Source organism: Elgaria multicarinata, chromosome 6, assembly GCF_023053635.1.
Source record: "Elgaria multicarinata webbii isolate HBS135686 ecotype San Diego chromosome 6, rElgMul1.1.pri, whole genome shotgun sequence".
Lineage (NCBI taxonomy): Eukaryota > Metazoa > Chordata > Lepidosauria > Squamata > Anguidae > Elgaria > Elgaria multicarinata.
Window position 1 is genome coordinate 107,730,120 of NC_086176.1, and position 21,436 is coordinate 107,751,555.

Consider the following 21,436-nt stretch of genomic DNA (forward strand, 5'->3'; position numbering starts at 1 on the left):
TGGTTCTAAATTTATTTCCCATATGGACAGCATTTGAACATGACACACAAAGTGTGAGAGAGGCTCAAAATATGCTACATATCTACTTATACATGTACCCTCTTGGCTACTCTTTCTTCCTGCAGATCCTTATGGAAAATCCATTGGAATTCAGCAATGCTTTGACAGGTCAGAAGATAAAATTATACCATTACAGCAGAGAGCAGGGATCTAGGATTGCTACCCACTGGGAGAGTTTACCTGCCAAGATACTGCCAGACTAAATTAAGTGTGCCTGAAGCAGAAACACAGACATGGCTTACTCAATCACTGCATTTTTGCCCAAATACGGAATGAGCCTCAGTTACCTTAAACAAGAAATATTATGGCTAGCTATGAACATAGGTTTGTAAATAGAAGAGGTGCCTTCAGCATTGCTTTATAACAGGATGTGGACATCTTGGGGTATTCTAGGTATTGTTGGATTGCTATTCCCATCTCCCTAGCCAGCATAGCCAAGAGTGAGAAATTATGTGAGATGGAGTCCAACAATATCTGGTCGGCCACAGGTTGCTTTATAAGAACTGCCTTCCCAAATCTGGTACCCTCCAGATGTGATGGACTACAGATTCCAGCATGCTGTATGGGAATGCTGGAAGTTGTAGTCTAATGCATATGGAAGATGCCAGGTTGGGGAAGGCTCTGGACAATATATTGTTCTGTTTGAGCCAGATGTGGCAAAGAAAGAGACAGGGTTAGGTACAAGGAACTATTAGTGCTGTGCCGAAAATGTAGACCATTCCAGTTATGGCATTTCGGGTGGGGGGGGGATGAAAACTTTGGTAAAAGAGGCTGGGAGAGGTGAGAATTTCAGAGAATTTTCTCCTTGGGGAGGGGGACAGGTTTTCCACATATCTTTTTAAATGTAGCCAGTTGTTGAGGGGTCTTCTTTCTTTCTTTTCTTTCTTTCTTTCTTTCTTTCTTTCTTTCTTTCTTTCTTTCTTTCTTTTTATTTTTTTAAAACACCCCTGGCATTTTCAGGATCCCAGGAGTGCTTACTGGATGCTTATTGGAGAGGGTGAGGTCACATGGCCTCCAACAGGCATTCGCTAAGAACTGCTGGGCTCTTCCAAATGCTGGAGGAAGGGAGTGTGGTGGTTGTTTCAAAAAACTGAAAAATAGGAAGAAAGCCCCTCAGCAACTGGCTACATTTAAAAAAGGTCTGTGGAAAACCTGTCCCCCTCCAGAAGGAGAACATTCTCCGCATTTCCCCCCCCCTCCCTGCGAAACAGGCAGAAAAAACAGTTCTCCAAAATAGAACGTTCCCAAAAATAGAGGGCAAGTTTTGGCCCAGTACTAGTCAATATCAGGAGCTGCCTGCAGCTGCCCCATGTGGCAAAGTACTGAAGTGCAGGGGGCAGCTTCTCCATGAAGTATGGTGAGGTCCTGGACTGACTCCGCCCACCCAGACTGTCTATTGGATCCGCCTAGACAGGATGGAGTATAAAAGGGCTTCCTGTTCCACTTGAGCGTTACTTGGATTGGAACTGGCAGATCTCAGGTGCCACCCTGAGATCCTAGTGATATAGGGCGGGATATAAATGTTTTAAATAAATAAAATAATAAATAATCTGTGTTTAGTAGGGATGATGGGACAGCATTTGCTACTGCACCTGAAGGCAGCAGGTTAACTAAGGGGGCAGAGAGGAATGGCACAGCATAGCACACAGGCTTTCCTCCAATGCATTGCTGCCATCCCTTAGTCTCTGCTGCCTGAGATGCCTGCCTCACTCTGCCTAATGGTAGGGCCGGTCCTGGCAGTGGTAGCACTGCCTTCTGGGAGATCAAGGCATGTTACCCCCTCCCTCAGACCTGCGGCCCATAGATGGGCGTACGAACAGATGAAACTGGCCATCCGTCCGCCTAGCAATGCAGTGTCTACTTTGACTGGCACTGGGACCCCAGGCTCTCAGGTAGACGAGGATGCTTTGCATCACTTGCTGCCTAAATGGAGCTCCCGGGGTCTGAACTTGAGACCTTCCTGCATGCCAAGCAGCCGCTCTGCCCCTGAGCTACAATCCTGCTCGTCAGCCAGTGGTTGGATTTATGTCAAACACCAAAATGTCAGACTCTCTCGACGGGTTCAGTGATTTAAGTCAGACGTGTTTTCATTTCAAATAAGAGCTTCGAGTTTTGCTCCCTCGGGGTTATGACTCTGCGATGGCATCTTTCATATTCCTGGTGCGCCTCATCGGTTTGCTAACCAACCGGGAGGAAAAAATGTCCAAGTCTCTTTGTTTTTCCAACTTTGTGCCAGATGTCTGACCATTGGTCCACTGAGCTCAGAATTGCCTCCAGCAGCCTTGAGAGGTGTCGGGCCACAACTCCCAGAATCCCCCAGACACCGCCGGGAGAAGGAGCGGGAGATGTGGAGGAGGTTCATGACATCATCAAAAGGACCCACAAACTTCCATGAGTAGCCATAGCTGGTTGGGGGATTCTGAGAGTTGCAGTCTAACACATCTAGAAGAGAAACCAGGTAGGGAAATGCTGCCTGTGAGCTTCTTCACAAGAGCGAAATAAGGCATGCTCATGACTGGCCACTCATGGAAGTTCGAGGGCCCTTTTGATGTTGCTGTGAACCGCCTGCCCATCTCCCGCTTCTTCCCCCAGTTATTCCATTAAAAAACAACCCTGTGATATCTCAGTTCTTCTGAAATAACTTGGGGTTTCCCACTATGTGCAGGAGAAGTGGCGCTATAAAAACAACAACTAGAAAGCACTGCCCCGTTCAGTTTTCAGTTACAGACTACATGGTCACCCCTTCCACATAATTCAAAACAGGACATGATGCAACAGCACCCTCCCACCCATGTTCCCCAGCAACTGGTGCATATAGGGTTACTGCCTTGGATACTGGAGATAGCATATAGCCATCAGAGCTAGTAGCCATTGATAGCCTTCTCCTACCGGAATTTATCAAACCCCCTTTTAAAGCCATCCAAATTGGTGGCCATCACTACGTCTTGCAGTAGTGAGTTCCATAATTTAACTCTGTGCTGCATGAAGAAGTACTTCCTTTTATTTGTCCTGGATCTCCCACCTATCAACTTCATGGGATGACCCCATTGGGTTCTAGTATTTTGAGAGAGGGAGAAAAATGTCTCCCTATAAATAGTCCTCCAGGCAAGATGAGTGCCTGCTTAGCTCCACCCTCCCAGTGATGCTGTCACTTCCTTCCGGCTACAGCAGCTGGCCCGGTCATTGTCTGCTTGGCTGTTGCTGCCATGTGACTGACTCGCTCCTGAACCCCCTTCCTGCTGGGACTCATCTTGGACTCGGAGCTAGCCTACAGCCGCCCACAACGAACTAGCGGGCCGGGATCCGCAGCCTCAGGTGAGGGGATCCAGAGAGAGGGAAGATGGAAGGGGCGTGTCTGCACACAACTTGCATCAGTAGCCCCAGGGGCCGTCAACAAAGCACCACTTCCAAAACCCGCAGAATTTGCCAAATAAAAGAAGCAACAACCATCACACTACATGGGCAGGATTGGACGTGGAATATCCTGCTCCAAAACTTCCCAGGATCGGTTACATGGCCGTAATGCATAGCAAATAGTGACTAATGATGGGACTCCGAAAGTATTTTTTTCTTCTGCTGCTGCTCAACTCCATAGCAGTGAAAGGATACCACTGTGCACCAACGGGCTCCCCCTCTCGCTCATAGAGGAGTTACTTCAGAGTAGATATGTAAACATCTGCCCTCACACCCCTCTCTGTGGCTGTGCCCCTAAGCCCAGTTGAAGTAGGAAAGCTTGAAGTACCCAATCTTGAAAGTGCACAACTGCGAAATAGTGCAGCAGTAAATAATAATAATAATAATAATAATAATAATAATAATAATAATAATAATTTATTTCTTACCTGCCTCTCCACTTGGATCGAGGCGGGGAACAACAGTGAATATAAAACACATTAAAAACTGATTAAAAACATAGCATACATGATTAAAATATCCTAAAACATTCTAAAATTTCACTGGATAAGCCTGCTGGAATAGATCAGTCTTTATTGCTTTTTTAAATTCTAAAAGACTGCCAAGTTGATGAATCTCCTCCAGCAGGCCATTCCACAGTCTGGGAGCAGCAGAAGAGAAGGTCCTCTGGGTAATACCTGTCAGCCTAGTTTTGGTTGACTGAAGTAGATTCTTCCCAGAGGACCTGAGTGTGTGGGGCGGATTGTACGGGTGAAGGCGATCCCGCAGGTAGCCTGGACCCAAACCATGTAGGGCTTTAAAGGTGATAACCAACACGTTATACTTCGCCCGGAAACTAATTGGCAGCCAGTGAAGAGATTTTAAAACTGGTGTGATGTGGTCATCCCTAGGTGTACCCATATTTTTGACTAATTGAAGTTTCTGGAGGTAGCCCTAAGTAGAGCGCATTGCAGAAGTCGAGCCTCAAAGTTACCAGCGTGTGCACTACTGTTTTTAAGTCTTCCAACTCTAGGAAGGGGCGCAGCTGGCATATCAGCCGAAGCTGATAGTAGGCACTCCTACTAAAGTGTGGAAAGGCAGCACTTGAGCCCGTATTCACAACAGCACAGTTTCAAAGCAGCAGGGCTGGCTTAGCTCTCCACTCCTGTTCTCAGCAAAGGGCAACGGAAGGCAGTGAGTTACTTCCAGGAAGCCATGTTTAGCCCTCTGCTCTCACTACGCCCTTGCCCCATGCAACTTTCCTCTCAGCCAATGAGCCAGCGGAGGTCACACAGACCCCCAAACTGCACTGAATCCGGGAAAATCTGTCAACGAAATGATTTGGGGGAGAAATACTTGATTTACGGCAAGAAACGCGGTGCTAGCTACAGAGAGGAGCGTGCATCATCTGACATGCTCGACTTGGGGGTGGAGCAGAACCAGACTAAAAGCTACGTGTAGATAACCACCACCACCCGGTTTGGGCATGTTCCTGGATCTGCTCCTCAGCTCGATTCGCCAAATAAAAGAAACTTATAATGGTAACCCCTCATTCCTCTTCAATGGTTGCTCCGTTCTATTCCATCTCCTCTCTTAACGTTGAACTTTATCCCACCAGCGTTATACTGTGCAATCACTGCGAACTGCATGCAAAGGACTCAGAAGTTTTCCACCTTATAATCTGTTTTGATTGTGAAGTACTCCCAGGCATCCTGCTTTAACTGTGCTCCAAAGCAAAAAGATTCGCTCTATTTAGCCCCTGCTTTCTGAGCGTATCTTCCCAGCCGCCGCTGGGGCGCAGGAGCAGGATTTTAAACAAATGCTTACATCTGCATAAGCTTTAAAGATAAAGACACCAAAATTGGCACAGTAATAGATATTAGGGAGAGCTTTAAGCATACCAAATTTAAATTGAATTGGGGTCATCCGTTGATTTTTTTAAATGATTTTTTTACATTTCCCCCCTTCAACTCACTTCCTGGTATGCAAAGGATCGCTGCCTCCCAGTAGCAAAAACAACAACAACAGCGAAAGCTTAACGCTATGGGGATAATCTGAGGGAAGCAGGTACGTGGGATGAAGCTCTAAGTCTGGAAGGCTTGACCTTTTATATCTCTTGATCATGGCCTGGATGGTACAGGTCTAATTTCATTTCATCTTAAACCAGTAACAACAGAGACCATTTATTTGGGTATTTGTAGCAACAGTACAAGAGAAATTACACTCAGCTGCCCAGGTGGAATGAACTCCCCCCCCCCTTCACCTGCAGGGCAGTATAATGCAATGCCAAACAGGAATCCTTTATCTGATTCTACAGCATAGCACACACACACACACACACACACACACACACACACGGAGATGACGGCTTTAAATGTCACTTAGCGTGCAATTGGATCAAAACAGAAGCACCAGAAGACTCTTCCTTTTACTGGAGACAGATGAAAAGTTTGAGGGAGATATCAATTCCCGCACAGTGTAAACACATTTCTTTCGTCCTTTTGGTGCCTCTGGACAAGCAATACAAAGATCTTTAAAAGCCCTGTTTTCAGGAGTCAAAATGGCACAAGGTTGCAGTGCGTTCCTGCTAGGATCAACAGCTACAGTTCTGTATACGGTGACGCCAACAGCTCAGGCACGTCAGTTGCAAATTCAGACACATCTGCCTGCATCGGATAGAACAGAATCAACATTTCGTTTCAATAGGGAAGAATAGGGTGACCATATGGAAAGGAGGACAGGGCCCCTGTATCTTTTACCGTTGTATAGAAAAGGGAATTTCAGCAGGTGGCATTTGTATGCATGCAGCACCTGGTGAAATTCCTGCTTCATCACAACAGTTAAAGCTGCAGGAGCCCTGACCATGTACAAAAAAGGGCAGGGATCCTGCAGCTTTAACTGTTGGGATGAAGAGGGAATTTCACCAGGTGCTACATGCGTAGCATGTACAGCACCATGTACATTATATAGCACCATGTACATTGATGGTGCTATATAAATAAATAATAATAATAATAATAAATGCGTAACAATGACACCTGCTGAAATTCCCTTTTCTGTGCAACTGTTAAAGATACAGGCACCCTGTCCTCCTTTTCATATGGTCACCCTAGGGTAGAAGGAAGAAGGGCATTGGACACCCTTCAAATCTCTCTCACCGTTTCCACAAGTCGTAGGTTCTGCTCCCAAGTTCTGAAATGGTGGATTAGAGGCAAGGCACGTGCAGGCTAGGAATGAGCCCCTAATGATGCTCAAGGGCGATGTTATAGGGTGGGAGTGCAGGAACCTGCAGAGATCCCAGTTGCAGGAGCCCTGCCCTCTTTTGGATCTGATTAAGAGGGCAGGGCTCCTGCAGCTTTAACTGTTGCGATGAAGCAGGAATTTCACCAGGTGCTGCACACATACAAATGGCACCTGCTGAAATTCCCTTTTCTGCACAACTGTGTAAGATACAGGAGCCCTGTCCTCCTTTTCATATGGTCACCCTACTCCAATAGCTTGATCCACAAGGCTGCACGGAAAGAGTCTCTTGCACACGTGTGTGAGGATTTGTAGACAAGGGTATTAATCCAATGCTGGCATTAGAAGAGGAACAAGTGGGACCTGAGACATTCATTTTCCATCCTGGTTTTCCATTCTGATTCCCCAGCAGACAGCATACTGTGTCCACTGAATATGCTTGAGAACTACAAGTTCAACTGCAGCTTTTAAAGCTCAGCTAAAAACTTTTCTTTTTCCTAAAGCTTTTAAAATCTTGATTTTGTTCTGACTTTATACTGTTAGTTTTACCCTACCCTGTGCCTGTTTACCCTACCCTGTGCCTGTTTGCATTCCCTTCCCCTCCTTATTGTTTCATTATGATTTTATTAGAATGTAAGCCTATGCGGCAGGGTCTTGCTATTTACTGTTCTACGCTGTACAGCACCATTGTACATTGATGGTGCTATATAAATAAATAAATAAATAAATAAATAAATAAATAAATAAATAATAATAATAATGCTGAATGGCCAACAGAGATGTTTGGAGAGGAGATATTGCTCCTTAAGCTCCACACACACACACACACACACACACACACTAAATATTTTTGCATTTCAAACCATGAGCTTCTTGTTTATCAATGTCGCTATTTTGGCTACATAGCTGTCGGCACTCCATGGCGGAGTTTGCTATTAGAAAGAGGGACAAAGCAGGACACCAATGATGTCCTCCTAAAACAATTTGCAGGCTGGGTTCACACACCATGACAAGCCAGACTATGGGCTGAGTGTGGGTTGTTGTTGAACTGTGAGTTGTTGTGCTGTGTGAACACAGGTGTGCTGACAAACTATGGTTTGTTAACCTATGGTTTGCTGATAGCTCCTTTTAGAGTTCTGTCTGGTTCTGACTGAAACCCGGACTGAATTCGCCACCCCAGTGGCATTGGAGCCACCAATTTCCACCAGATGCACTCTTTGTACAATGGGGCTGTGGAAAAGGAAGTTCACATTAAAAGTGTCCTAGGAGGTGGAGAAGAGCAGGGCATGAATACCAGCTCTATGTTTGTGTATACTTTTTACAATCACTGCAGGAGGGTTGTGCACCAACCGAACAACAACAGAAGAGCTCAGATTTTGGGCATGGGAATGAGGAGGAGCAAGCTTTGAGGTGGAACTCAGAGCTCCCAGATATTCTTGAGCCTCACTGATTCTTTCATCCTGGGGGATCTGGGAGAAATTGGTCTCATTCAGTGGAAGCTGATGGCTCTAATTTTGGTGGGGCTGTGAACCCATTCTGGGATTTAGTCAGAACCACCCAGCACTCTAAAGGAGGTAACTAAGTTGCTGAACCTATTTTGGAGTGAGGTTAAGCACCCTGGAGTGCTCTTTTAGAGTTCTGACCGAAAACCGTAGCGGATTCACCGTCCCACTGACATTGAAGTAGGGTGACCATATGAAAAGGAGGACAGGGCTCCTGTATCTTTAACAGTTGCATAGAAAAGGGAATTTCAGCAGGTGGCATTTGTAGATATGAAGAACCTGGTGAAATTTCCTCTTCATCACCACAGTTAAAGCTGCAGGAGCTATGCTAGAGTGACCAGATTTAAAAGAGGGCAGGGCTCCTGCAGCTTTAACTGTGGTGATGAAGAGGAAATTTCACCAGGTTCTTCATATCTACAAATGACACCTGCTGAAATTCCCTTTTCAATACAACTGTTAAAGATACAGGAGCCCTGTCTTCCTTTTCATATGGTCACCCTAATTGAAGCCACCACCTCCATTGGAGTGTAGGGAAAAACGACCAGCTGGGAAAGGATTATGCTTCCCTTCCCCCTAGCTCATGCTGGCTGGGGATCATGGGAACTGTAGTACAACACATCTAGAGGGCACTATCTTGAGGAAGGCTGCCCTAGCTACTTTTTGTTATTCTGATCATACACACACTGCTTTTCATTAACAAATTTTTTAAAAAAACTGCACAGGGCTTCATGACACACATTTGGATGTGACATGACGGGGTGACCTTGGGCCAGTCACTCTCTCTCTCTTATTCTAGCCCACCTCACAGCATTATTGCAAGCAAGCATAAAAACCAAGGGAGGGTGCGTGTGTCCTATTTATGGTGCCTCCAGCTCTTTGCACGGAAGACGAGAGATAACATACAACCACACAAATTGTGTCCTCCCTTACACGTTTAAGGTTTGAACAAATGGATACTGTGATGAAATGGGGGAGATTCCACGGCATACCAGTAGAAGACAGGTTATGTGTTTGTGGAGAGCCAGTTCCAGAGGACATAACACACTAGGTATTTCACTGCCCCTTATATATAGATATAAGGAAAAGTTATTTAGAGCCTTTTTTAAAGAAAGTGAAATACTGGGGTGCGAAGGAAAAACTGAGTTATTTATTATATTCAACCAACCCATATGTGATACAAAGGGTTGCACTATTTGCAGTGAAAGCTAATAGATGTAGAGCAAAGTTTTTAGATATTGGTGTGAGTTGTTATAAAGATTCAGAGATATAAATGAAATGTCACTGAGAAGCAATTAAAGGTTTCTGTGTGTCCGCTGTGCTCCTATCTTGCTATCCTTTTAGTAATGCATGTTACATTTTTGATAGCTCTCTAATTTTTAACCATATATAATTTTTATCATGTATAGTATAGCAAAATGTCAAGTTTGTATGTGTTGCGATGATCTGTGGATTGAACAATAAACATATTGATCTGTGTAGTGTCCTCACATTTTGGTAAGCTGCAACCGGCAGAAAAACACTGCCTCCAATGCCAGAGCTCAGATACCCCAAAATAAAGACTGCCGCTTTAAGAATGCCCGGTTTCATATTGTTTTCTTACTACCTTCCATAAGCAAGAGACAGGCTGATTAGGGGTTGAAGGAGAGGACAGCATCTCTCTTATTATTTATGTTAGACAAAAGTCCTAAATAAACCACTAGCTGGGACCGGGGGCGGGGCGGGCGGAGGGAAATGCCACTGCAAAATTGCTGAACATACTTTAAATTCCTCCTTCTGTCCATCTGTTCCTTTTATCTGGGGAAATCACGCATATGAGCCGAACCCACGCTTAGGACGCGGCTCAGTTGATGGGGTTGGGTGGTCAAAGTTTTCCGTCACAGGGCATTCTTTCTGCATAGGCTTTCACAGTGGAATTTTCCATGCTGCAGGTAAAGTAGTCCCAATTCTATTACTGCTGAGTTAGGCCAACGCAATCATATGCTGTTCTTGAAGAAAGGGGCACAGGGTCAGTTGTCATTCTCTTTGTTCCAATGCAGGAAAACAAACTGCAATCCTATGCATGCTTTCATTGGGGGTGAGTCCCATTGAATTCAACGGATCTCAGGAAATAAGCTTATGACCCACCTCCTGCAGTCCAATTCTATACATGCTTACTCAGATGAAAGCCCCAATTCTAGAGAGCCGATGGCCAGGTTTTCATTTTATTCATTTATTTAAAAGTTGTTGTCTTAGCGCTATGCCCTCACAGAGTGATATACAACAGAAATGAGGCAAAATACAATAGAAAGCAATAGAAACGTACACAATACTCGATAAAGCTGGTCTCCCTAAGCAAGTGACTCGTGGTCTCAAATAAGAGCAGCATTGAAAGGTAAGGCCAAGGTCTGTCTAAATGCAAGTACAGAAGGGGATTGGTGTAAGTCCATTAGAAGGGACTCCTACAGTGTTGGAGCCACTGGCAAGAAGGCCATGTCTCATGTGCACGCTAACATTAACTTTTTGTAAACTGCCCAGAGAGCTTCAGCTATGGGGCGGTATATAAATGTAATAAACAAACAAACAAACAAACATTATGGATCTTAATGGCAGGCACTCCACAAGGATCCCTGAGGAAGACTTTAGTGTATGAACAGGACCATATGAGTTTAGAGGTCTTTCAGATAATCTGGTTCCCAAACAATTTCAGGCTTTAAAGGTTAGGACCACTTTGAATTGGGCCCAGAGACTTACCAGCAACCAATGTAGTTGGTGGAAAATCAGAGTTATGTTTTCTGACCTTCTGGCCTCCACCATCAGCTTCATTTTGCTCCAGCTGGAGCTTCTGAACCAGTGTTGAATGGGCATATTTACCAGCATATTTTAGCTTAACAGCTTCTCTAAGCGACCAATTTATAGCACAGCCATCATTGGCCATTCATGGAAGTTTGTGGGTCCATTACATGAGATCGTCAACATCTGGAGGCCCTCCCATGCTATCCCCTGGAAATTTCGAGTTTAAAAAACCAGAGATAGTATGGGAATATCTAGGAAATTGCACAATCTCCCAGTGTGTAAACTCAGTATTGTGCTATAATTAGGCCACTAGATGGTGCCATATCATTAAAGTGAATGAAGCACATACAGTATGCAGAGAAAGGAAGTTTTCAGTTTCTAACCATATGGCCACCTATGTAATGGTGCCGATCACAATCCCAAAAACAAACAGATGCAGAAAGCCCTGGTAAGGCAGTATGATTTTTTTTAAAAAAAATGTAGAAAAATTCTAAAGCTCTTACTGCCCAGTAACTAAGTGGTTCAACCTTTTAGAATGGGGAATAAAACCACAAAAGCCAAGAAACCATCAGACTATCAGCAGTCAGGAGAAATGTATTGGAGCCTGGGGAGGGAACTCTGGAGGGACAAATTTGGTCCCTGGGTCTGAGTTTCTGTACTCGTGCTATACCAATTTACCTAGAAGTAAGCCCAACTAAACTCAATGGGAGTTTCTTCTGCATAGGGGATTGATCTGTAAATGGGCCCTTAGTATATACAACACAGTGCCTTTTCATTTGGACTATTGGTTTGAACTCATCTCATAGATCCAAAGAGTAATTTGGGGTGGGAAATCTGGGTTGAGATGTCCTAGCCTGTAGAAAACGAGAAGAACAAGGGGAAAAAATGTAGGGACATACCTTGTGCGAGTAATGTTGGTCCACAACCCTTGCTAGTCCAAAGTCACCAATCTTCAATACCAGATCCTCTGTGTTAATGAAGATGTTGGCAGGCTTTAAGTCCCTATGCAGCACATTGGCCGAATGGATGTATTTCAAGCCTCTGAGCAACTGGTACATGAAGAGTTTGACATGTTCCTCAGAGAGTGGTCCTTGCTCCAACAGACGGGCCAGGTCGGTCTCCATATATTCCTGGATGACATATACCATGTTAAATTTGAATAGGTCCCCTTGGAGGTCCACTCCTTTTGGCCCCAACACCTCATAGACCTTCACAATGTTGTCGTGGTCCAATCGGCGGATTATCTTGATCTCCCGGAAGGCATGTTTCATGCTCTGCGCATCGTTGATGGTGATCTTCTTCACGGCCACCTTGCGGCAGCTTTTGCTGTCCATCGCCGACAAGACGAGCCCGTTCACACCAAAGCCCAAGGGCTTGAAGTTGATGAAACGGCAGCCCAGGTCATAACCGTACACGCTCGCGATGTACTCACACTTCTCCGCCATGGCGCGCTCTACTCCCTCTTTGTCCCTGCAACAAAAATCCAGCAGAACCTCCAAATCACCAATGCGGCTTGAAATGAAATAGCCCAACATGTTTAGGACTGAAAATCTGCGGGTTTCCTTGCTTGGAGCCCATTGTTGCAAAGGAGAAGAATCAAATGTTCAGAGGTGTAAAAACAGTTACAAGCACATAGAGCTGATTCAAAAAAATATTTTCCTTTTGCAAACTTAAAACATTGACTCATTCATTTGGGCACGGGATAGGGGAGAGAAATCAAAAATTACAAATGGACCATACAACAATCTAGTGAAGGGTTTTCCTGCAACACGTTCAGAACCTCATAGAGTTTTTGAAATTATCCTTATTTCTTTTTCTTCTGCAAGTGTGGAACTTCAACACGTAAACCCTACAGAACTATGTTCGTTATCTAGACATGGATCTTTTGCCACAATTGTTGGAAATTAACATTTATGCCAGAAACCTCTATTGAGATGGGCTCGGTCATTGTTCACTTAGCATTTTTCTGTGTGAGACCAATAGTTCCACGAGGCTTTGGTGAATTGTCTGCCATGCCTTGTTAAATATAAAGCCTCTTTTCCATTCCATCATCGGAAGATGCGTTAAAGAGCAGAGGTGTCTTCAAACAAGTTTTATTCCTCGTCAACTGAGCTCAATGCCACAAATTTCCATACTCAAACTCTTCCTGTTTCTCTATCTCTTTTGGTCGCTGACATTTATGTCATTTGGTCTTCATAGCATTCATCTTCTCGTCACAGCCCTTCCTTCTGCAAGGCAAAGAAAACATGGGGGATTAATTTGATAATTTAATTTCTTTTTTAAAAAAATCCTTTCTTCCTAACATACCTGAAAAAGAAGGCAAATTGGAAATATAAATGATAACCTTTTGAGAGAAACTCAATAATTTTCCTTGATAAAAAAGATACATCATTACCAGCGCCTCTTGTCTCTCCCTGCTCACCACACCACCTCCTTGACTTTGATCACACAATAATGAAATCGTTTTTGCCAACATAAAGGCCCACCCCCAACCTTTTATCACACTCAAACATGATGAAGAAATACACTCCTGAACAGAGCAATGCAGATAGAGGGATGGCTGGGCAGGGAGACGGTACAAAACAGCTGGTACAAAACAGGGCAGCCCGTTTACTAACAGGGACTGGCCGGTGAGGTCACATTACGCCAGTCCTTTTACAACTTCATTGGCTGCCAGTCCAGGTCTGGGTATGAGTCAAAGTGCTGGTATTGACATTTAAAGCCCTAAATGGTTTGGGACCAGGTTATTTGAAGGAACGCCTCCTCCCATATGTACCTGCCCGGACCTTAAGATCATCTACAGGGGCCCTTCTTCGTGAGCCCCTGCCAAAGGAAGTGAGGCAGGTGGCTACTAGGAGGAGGGCTTTCTCCGCTGTGGCACCCCGGCTGTGGAATGAGCTCCCCAGAGAGGTCCGCCTGGCGCCTACACTGTACTCCTTTCGTCGCCAGCTGAAGCCCTTTTTATTCTCTCAGTATTTTAACATTTAATTTTAACTTAAATTTAAATCTTACTGTTTTAACTCTGTATTTTAATCTTATATCAATTTTGCTGTGTGGTTTTATCCTGGTTGTGCTTTTTATATTGTATTTTGTATTTGTCCTTTTAACCTGTTGGTTGTTTTATTATGGTTTTAATTTTTGTGAACCGCCCACAGAGCTTCGGCTATTGGGCGGTATAAAAATGTAATAAATAAACAAACAAATAAATAAATAAATAAATAAATAAGGCAGAGGAAGGCAGCAGCCTCAGGCACCTGATTTGGGGTGTCATGAAAGTAGGGTGGCCATAAGGAAAGGAGGACAGGGCTCCTGTATCCTTAACAGTTGCATAGAAAAGGGAATTTCAGCAGGTGACATTCGTATGCATTCCCTCTTCATCACAACAGTTAAAGTTGCAGGAGCTCTGCCCTCTTTTGTATCTGGTTAAGAGGGCAGGGCTCCTGCAGCTTTGTTGTGATGAAGAGGGAATTTCATTTGTTATTGTTGTTGCTAGGTAGAGGTGCTTGTGGGATGTTCTGCCTCAAGTGTCAAAATAACTTGATAGAGTCCTGAGCTTGGGGAAGGCTGATCTAGGCCAACTATTAACACCAGGCCTGAAAAGTATGCCTGCAAGTTAATCTTGCAGGGATGTGTGTGCGAATTGTGCAACACTGCAGTCTATGCATAGCAGTATGAGGAGGGGTCAAGTGCTGAACAGGAGGCTGGCCAATTCCCCTGGGTTAAGGAACACGCAGCCACAGTAAGAAAGGAGAAGAGGGGAGAGGCAGCAGCTATAAAGCTGTCAGTGTTCGCCCAGCCACCCAGCCAGGTTTTGGAGGGCCTTTGTGCAAGACACCCTCAATACAACGAGCGCCCCTCCCTCAGAGAATCTACCTTCTCACCGCCATTGATCCTCATACTCTTTCTCATCTACCACCTTGGCCGTTTCTACACCAGCCCGAAAATCCGGGCTAGTCACTGCCGAGTCCCTGTGAGTCCAACTGAAAGGAACTGATTCTTCAAACAGCGCATAATTAAAGTATGGAACTCACTACCACAAGATGTAGTGACGGCCACCAATTTGGATGGCTTTAAAAGGGTTTTGTTTTGTTGGATAAATGCTTGGAGGAAAAGGCTATCAATGGCTACTAGACCTGATGGTTATGTGCTATCTCCAGTATACAAGGAAGGAAGTCTGTGTGCACCAATTACTGGGGAACATGGGTGGGAGAGTGCTGTTGCACCATTTCCTTCTTGTTCGTCCCTGTTTGACAGCTGGTTGGCCACTGTGCAAACAGAGTGCTGGACTAGATGGACCCTCGGTCTGATCCAGCATGGTTCTTCTTAGGTTCTTATGAGCGCAAGCGATTGGGTGGGTAGGTGTGTAGCGATGGCAAGACCTGCATTAGGAACCTAGGAAGCTGCCTAATACTGAGTCAGGTGGTTGTGAGGCTCTGGCAGGTGACCAGCCTTGAGACCACACTTTGACACACCCTCCGGCAGAGGTCTGTCCTTTGTTAAGTAGGATACATCAACACCCTATTTAGGAGGCTCTCTCTTTATTCAGATTGCACAGAGGTGTCCCTTTGAATGATACAAGAGATTCATTTCATAACATTTTATCTGTTCTTTTTTATACGACACCCTTTTATACTCTGCGTATAACTTTTGTCTATGTAATTGGCTAGAACCTGTATTGGGTTGCCTTCAATACATTGATTGATACATTCAGTAATTGAACCGAGGCATTTACTTATTTTTTGCAGATTCTGGTTGAAAATTCCTCATGCTACTTAACCTTTATTTTTTTTATTTTTAAAATTGCAAAGTGCTGCAAGGTGGGATTTGTGTATGCATGTGGGGTTATGTGCCAATGCCATTTCCTGAGCTGCTTTGAATGTATGGAAACAAGGCATGAGGTTTCGCCTTTCTCATTAAGGCTTTAATCCTGCGTAGTTATGTGCAGATCAGCCCCGTAACTATTAGCAGAACATATCCTTGCAAGACTGACTTGATAAAACCTTTCTTCACTATGCTCCATCCCAAGGCAGTTTCGGAACAGCTTGCTAACAACAAGCAGAAGGTGACATTGAAATGCAGGTGGCACGAAACGGAGAAAAATCCACCATGGCTGAACTGGAACGAGACCCGCATTACATGACATGTTGATTCAACTCCTTAAGCACTTTCCCACAGCTCTGCAACTGAGTTGTTTCAGTGTGTACATTCTACTCCAGTGAGGGTAACTGGAACTCTGTCTCCGATAAAGATCTTGCATTTCTGCAATGCTGGCTGATCACAGGTTATATTTAACAACCGACTCCCATGCCAAATGAACAGAGGCCAACAGGGGGGTGAAAAAAAGCGCAACAGTTATTTAGCACTGGAAAGCAGGACTGCAAAGTGGGCACGCCGGGCACGGTCTCCAGTTCTTAGGCAGCACATCCACCCTCACGTTTTGTGTGTTTCAGTGGGCTGGACGCCTGCGCAGTGTCCCAGTTCTCCTTACGTGCTGCTAGCATTGCAAGGCAACCCTGTGCAAAGGGGGTCAAAGCTCCTGTACCTTTTGTATATTTTGGTAGATGCAGCTTCTCAGACAGTGGGAAGAAAGGCCACACATCATGCTGGAATGTTCTCTTCCGGACAGGTATTTAAAGGTAGAGGAGAAGTGACCTTCACATGGGGGCCACCGTGCTAATGTGAATGGGAATGAGTCGGGCATGGTATCAAAATAGACAGAAAGCTCCATCACACCTGGGGGAAACACGCTCCCTACCGTCGCTTCTCCACCCGTGTTTTCGTTCCTCAGTAATTTCCTCTTTCAAAAGAGGAAGTACCCAATGAGTACGAGGCCCGTAGAGTCTGCTGTTCTAATGGCACTGCTTCTCCTGCACACAGCAGGAGAGAGCAGCAATTCCATGTTTAAAAATACATTGGACTTAACGAGGGGGTTTTTTTTACGCGAAAGGAAGGCCAGAAGGGGCGGAAGGCACGCAGGAGGTGGATGACATCATGTGAGAGACCTGAGCAAACTCCATGTGTGCCCAGTAACGAGTGTGAAATAAAACGCTTGTCGGATGGCGCTCAGAGTCTCCTTAATGGGTTGATTGTCAGATATTGAACCCATGAGCCAGACCTACAGAAGAGAAAAACTGGGGGTGAAACAGAAAAATTGGGGGGGAGTATTTTTCCAAATTTCCCAAAAAATCCCTATCAAAATCTGGGGGGGAAATCCCCCCGACTTTCCAGTTTGTTGAGTTTCCCCTCTTTTTTCTGGTTTTTAGGGGGGCATCTTTATGACACTGCTTTGCCTACTGACTCCTCCCAAACCTCACAGCTCTGCCACAAAGCGGTATCAATGGGGTTATATGGCAGGAGTGAGCATGGGCTATCCAGCCAGGAATTATGCATGGTGTGGAGAATGTGGATAGGGAGACATTTTGCTCCCTCTCCCATAATAAGAGTCAGTGTGGCGTAGTGGCTAGAGCGTTGGACTTGGAGTTAGGAGATCCGGGTTCTAATCCCCACTCAGTCATAGAAACCCACTGGGTGACTTTGGGCCAGTCACAGACTCTCAGCCCAACCTACCTCACTGGGTTGTTGTTGTGAGGATGAAATGGGGAGGAGGATTATGTACCCACGTTGGGTTCCTTGGAGAAGAAAAGGTGAAATATAAATGCAATAATAAATAAATATAAAAAATAATATTAGAATCCTATGGGGTAATCTCATGAAGCTGATTGGTGGGAGATTCAGGACAAATAAAAGAAAGTACTTCTACACACAGCACATAGTTAAATTATGGAACTCACTACCACAAGATGTAGTATGGCCACCAATTTGGATGGATTTCAAAGGGGGTTGGATAAATTCCTGGAGGAGAAAGCTATCAATGGCTACTAACCCTTATGGTTATTTGTTACCTTCAGTATCCGAGGCAGTAAGCCTGTGTGCACCAGTTGCTGGGGAACATGGGTGGGAGGGTGCTGTTGCATCATATCCTGCTTTGTTGGTCCCTGGTTGACAGCTGGTTGGCCACTGTGTGAACAGAGTGCTGAACTAGATGGACCCTCGGTCTGATCCAGCATGGCACTTCTTCTGTTCTTATGAAAAATTGTAACGCCATTGTCAGATGGCAGTAATGAGCATCAAATATCGAGGGACCAAAACCTGTCCAAATCTTTTTGTTTGATTGTTTTCTGGCAGCTCTGTGCAACATTGTAGCTTTGAAAACCCGTATCTGCGCATCTGCACTGCTACAGTTCATTGAATTTATGCACTATACATCATAACTATCGTTACTTCCGTTCCCCAGACTTTAATATCACCATGGTGGCCATTACTAAACACGCACCTAGGACTTGTCGAGTCTGCCCGCTGCCCTGAATTCTTGTGCCGATCCTGCATTGGGATGCCCTAACTATGTCCAATCTCTTAATCAGAACTGAAGTCATCACTGACAGACACACAAGCAACCATGGTGACATCAGAGCAATGTAAAAAGTTGTGGTAAAATGATACATCGGAAAAGCACTGCTCCATGGGGAATAGCACGATGTGGCGACAAGTTGGCGTCTGCATCACATAAACAACAGGGCGCAACTGCGCAGCCCCAGGTATCTAAGACAGATCTTTGATTACAAGACTACAGCGCTTGCAATCTAGTCAGGCAATAGTTTAGCTGGAGACAAGAAGGTGGCAGAATAAGACCCCCACGTCCCACCCCAAATTGTCCTACTCACTCCTCTGTTTGCTTATAGAATTGTTTGTGGGGGTTAGCACCAGTCAAAGTGCCAAATTTTGCTTAATTGACACCATTTGGACTACAGCTCCCACCATCCTTGACCACGGTCATGCTGGCTGGGTCTGATGGGAGATATAGTTCAAAATAGCTGGAGGACACAAGTTTGAGGAAGGTGGGTTTCTCCATTCACGAATAGAAGAGAAAGGGTTCAGGGTTCAGAACAAAGATTTTATTTGTAACAAAAAGCCCAATGTGTTTCGGACTATTTGTATTTGAAGGCCTTCATCGGGGTGTTATAAAAACGTCTGCAGAAATTCTTATAATAAATATCTCCTACTGAAATTCACTGGCGACTGTGAAGTAAGCAATGACGCACACTGCTGGCACTCGTCTATTTCCTAGATGTGAACCAAGTGAATTATCTCCCTTTCGCATTTTGTTTATTACATTTTTATACCGCCAAATAGCCGAAGCTCTCTGGGCGGTTCACAGTTTTCACACTTCTACACAGCTCTACACTTATGGGTAAGATTTACATTTACAGACATGGTTTCCTCTCAAGCAGGTTCAGCTAAGGAAGGTTTGACTGCATTTTAAATCTCCTGTCCTCTTCGCTTGTAGAGCACTGCAGTGAGATTACCACAGAGGTTCAAATCCTTAATCCAGTTTTCCTTGAATGGATGCCCACCTGATGTGTTGGACTGCAATTCCCATCATTCCTAGCTAGAATGGCCATTGGCAGGGCTATCTAAATGAGCTTTGCATTATGAGCTGGCCATTCTGGTTTTCTTTTCCTTTAACTTTTTAAAAGGGTGTCTGACCCAGTACATTGCTGGCATAATTGGGCAGAGTTTCCACTGAATTCAAGATCCAGCAGTAAATCATCCAAAACACGACACACAACTTTTCTTTTGGCTGCAAGCCTGCAGGTTCTGGCAGGGATGTTGAACCATTACATCATGCAAATAAGCCATTTATAAAAAGACAGGCTGGATCTGATGTGTGTTTGCCAAGGAAACTAAGGGGAAACCGAGACAGGACTGCTAATGAGGTCACAGCTGATGGCTTTGCAAAAAGGGATTCTGGGAAGAGAAGCTTTTTGATTAGACCTGAGAACTTCCACCATTTGAAAGCCAGGGATGGAGATTCTCTTGAATTTAACAGGGCATAAACTTAAGAAATCATTTGCAAGAAACATTGAGTAAACAGAGGCAGGTGTTGAACACACCCAAAACATTCTACATGGAATTCTGCATCCCATATAAATTGTACAAATGAACCTAATTTTTATGTAGATTTTGCGGGTTTACTTGGTTTCTGCGAATAACGGCAAAACACAAAGAGTTATGCAGGACATAACTGACTACTGGAAGGTTTCTGAGCCCCAGCCTACTCCTAATATTTCGTCAGGCATTGCCCATCTTTATAACCATGAGTTCTAGAAACCTGGCTGTTTAAATGAAAGCTGCAATCCTTTTTATACTGTATTTTGTATTTGTGTTTTTAACCTGTTGGTTGTTTTATTAGGGTTTTAATTTTTGTGAACCGCCCAGAGAGCTTCGGCTATTGGGCGGTATAAAAATGTAATAAGTAAATAAATAAATAAATAAATAAATAAATAAAACCAAACAGGCTGCCTGTGACTATGCTTGCACAAATAGAATATACACAGCTCTGGGTAAGAATCAGGGATTGCCATGGAACTGCAGATGGAAAGATTGAGGACCAAGACACATCTGGGCTGCTTAAGCAAGTCTGTGCCTGATTTAAACCTAGGACTTCAGGTGCACCATTCAGGTTCCTATGAACCATACTACATCCATGTTCACAGTTCACTCAATGGGACTGAAGCCTAATTCACATGTACCTGAGGCGCAAAATAGACATGATGGTCATCTGCCAGGGATGCTGTAGTTGCATCTTACATTGTAGATCCTGCATTGATTGAAGGATTAGACAAGATGACATCCAAGGTCTCTTCAAACTCTTATGATTCCATAGGACCCATGTGTCAGCGCTATCAATAAGGGATGGGTGAACAAGTGATGTTCAAGATCACCTGGGCCCTTTCTACACCTAAGGATTATCCCAGGATAATGGAGGGTTCGTCCCTGCCTGCTCCTGGGATCCCCTGTGTGTCATTTGGATGCACAGGGATGATCCTGGGATGATCCGGGGTGGGGGGTGGGGAAAAGGCAGGTGTAGAAATGGCCTAGGATTCTGTGAACATCATGTCATCATTTGTCTCGTGCCTGATTCCTGTTTGTGATCACAGCTCGCTTTGCACAAACAGGAAACATCCGCAAACTAAGCCGTGACCGAATGGGAGATTTGTGCAAATCTCCCCAAATGTGCACAAATTTCTTCCAGAGACGAAAGTGGGGCTGGTTCAGTCTACTGAGGAAATTTGCATAAATTAAGAAATCTGTGTAAATCGAACTGGGAATCAGGAGCATGTGTTTGACTATTTGTGAACATTTTCAGCAGACGCATGCTCATGCTAACACTCGGAGCTTCGAACAGGGCATGCCCACACGTTTTGCGAGCAGAAACGGAACGCCTCCTGCCCCTGTCAACTGTCTATAAAACAGGGCGAAGAGGGATGTTCTGAATCCTTTCGCTGCCCATCTATTCCCTGGAAACCTCTTCTCAGCCGATTTTTTCCCAATGCGACTTGCTAGTCTCAGAGGCCTTCTGGCATTAAAAACAAATGACAAGGGAGGAGCAGCTGCAGACGGGAAAACTT

General features: G+C 44.7%; 1 protein-coding gene across 1 annotated transcript in view; it reads right to left on the reverse strand.

Moving 5' to 3' along the window:
- The window catches only part of MAPK4 (mitogen-activated protein kinase 4), a 52,576-nt gene extending 39,964 nt beyond the window's left edge, over positions 1-12,612 (reverse strand). Inside the window, exon 1 of the mRNA XM_063128257.1 lies at positions 11,867-12,612. Coding sequence (XP_062984327.1) covers positions 11,867-12,502 — 636 coding nt within the window. The 5' untranslated portion in view covers positions 12,503-12,612. The remainder of the gene's footprint in view (positions 1-11,866) is intronic.
- Positions 12,613-21,436: the final 8,824 nt, after the last annotated feature.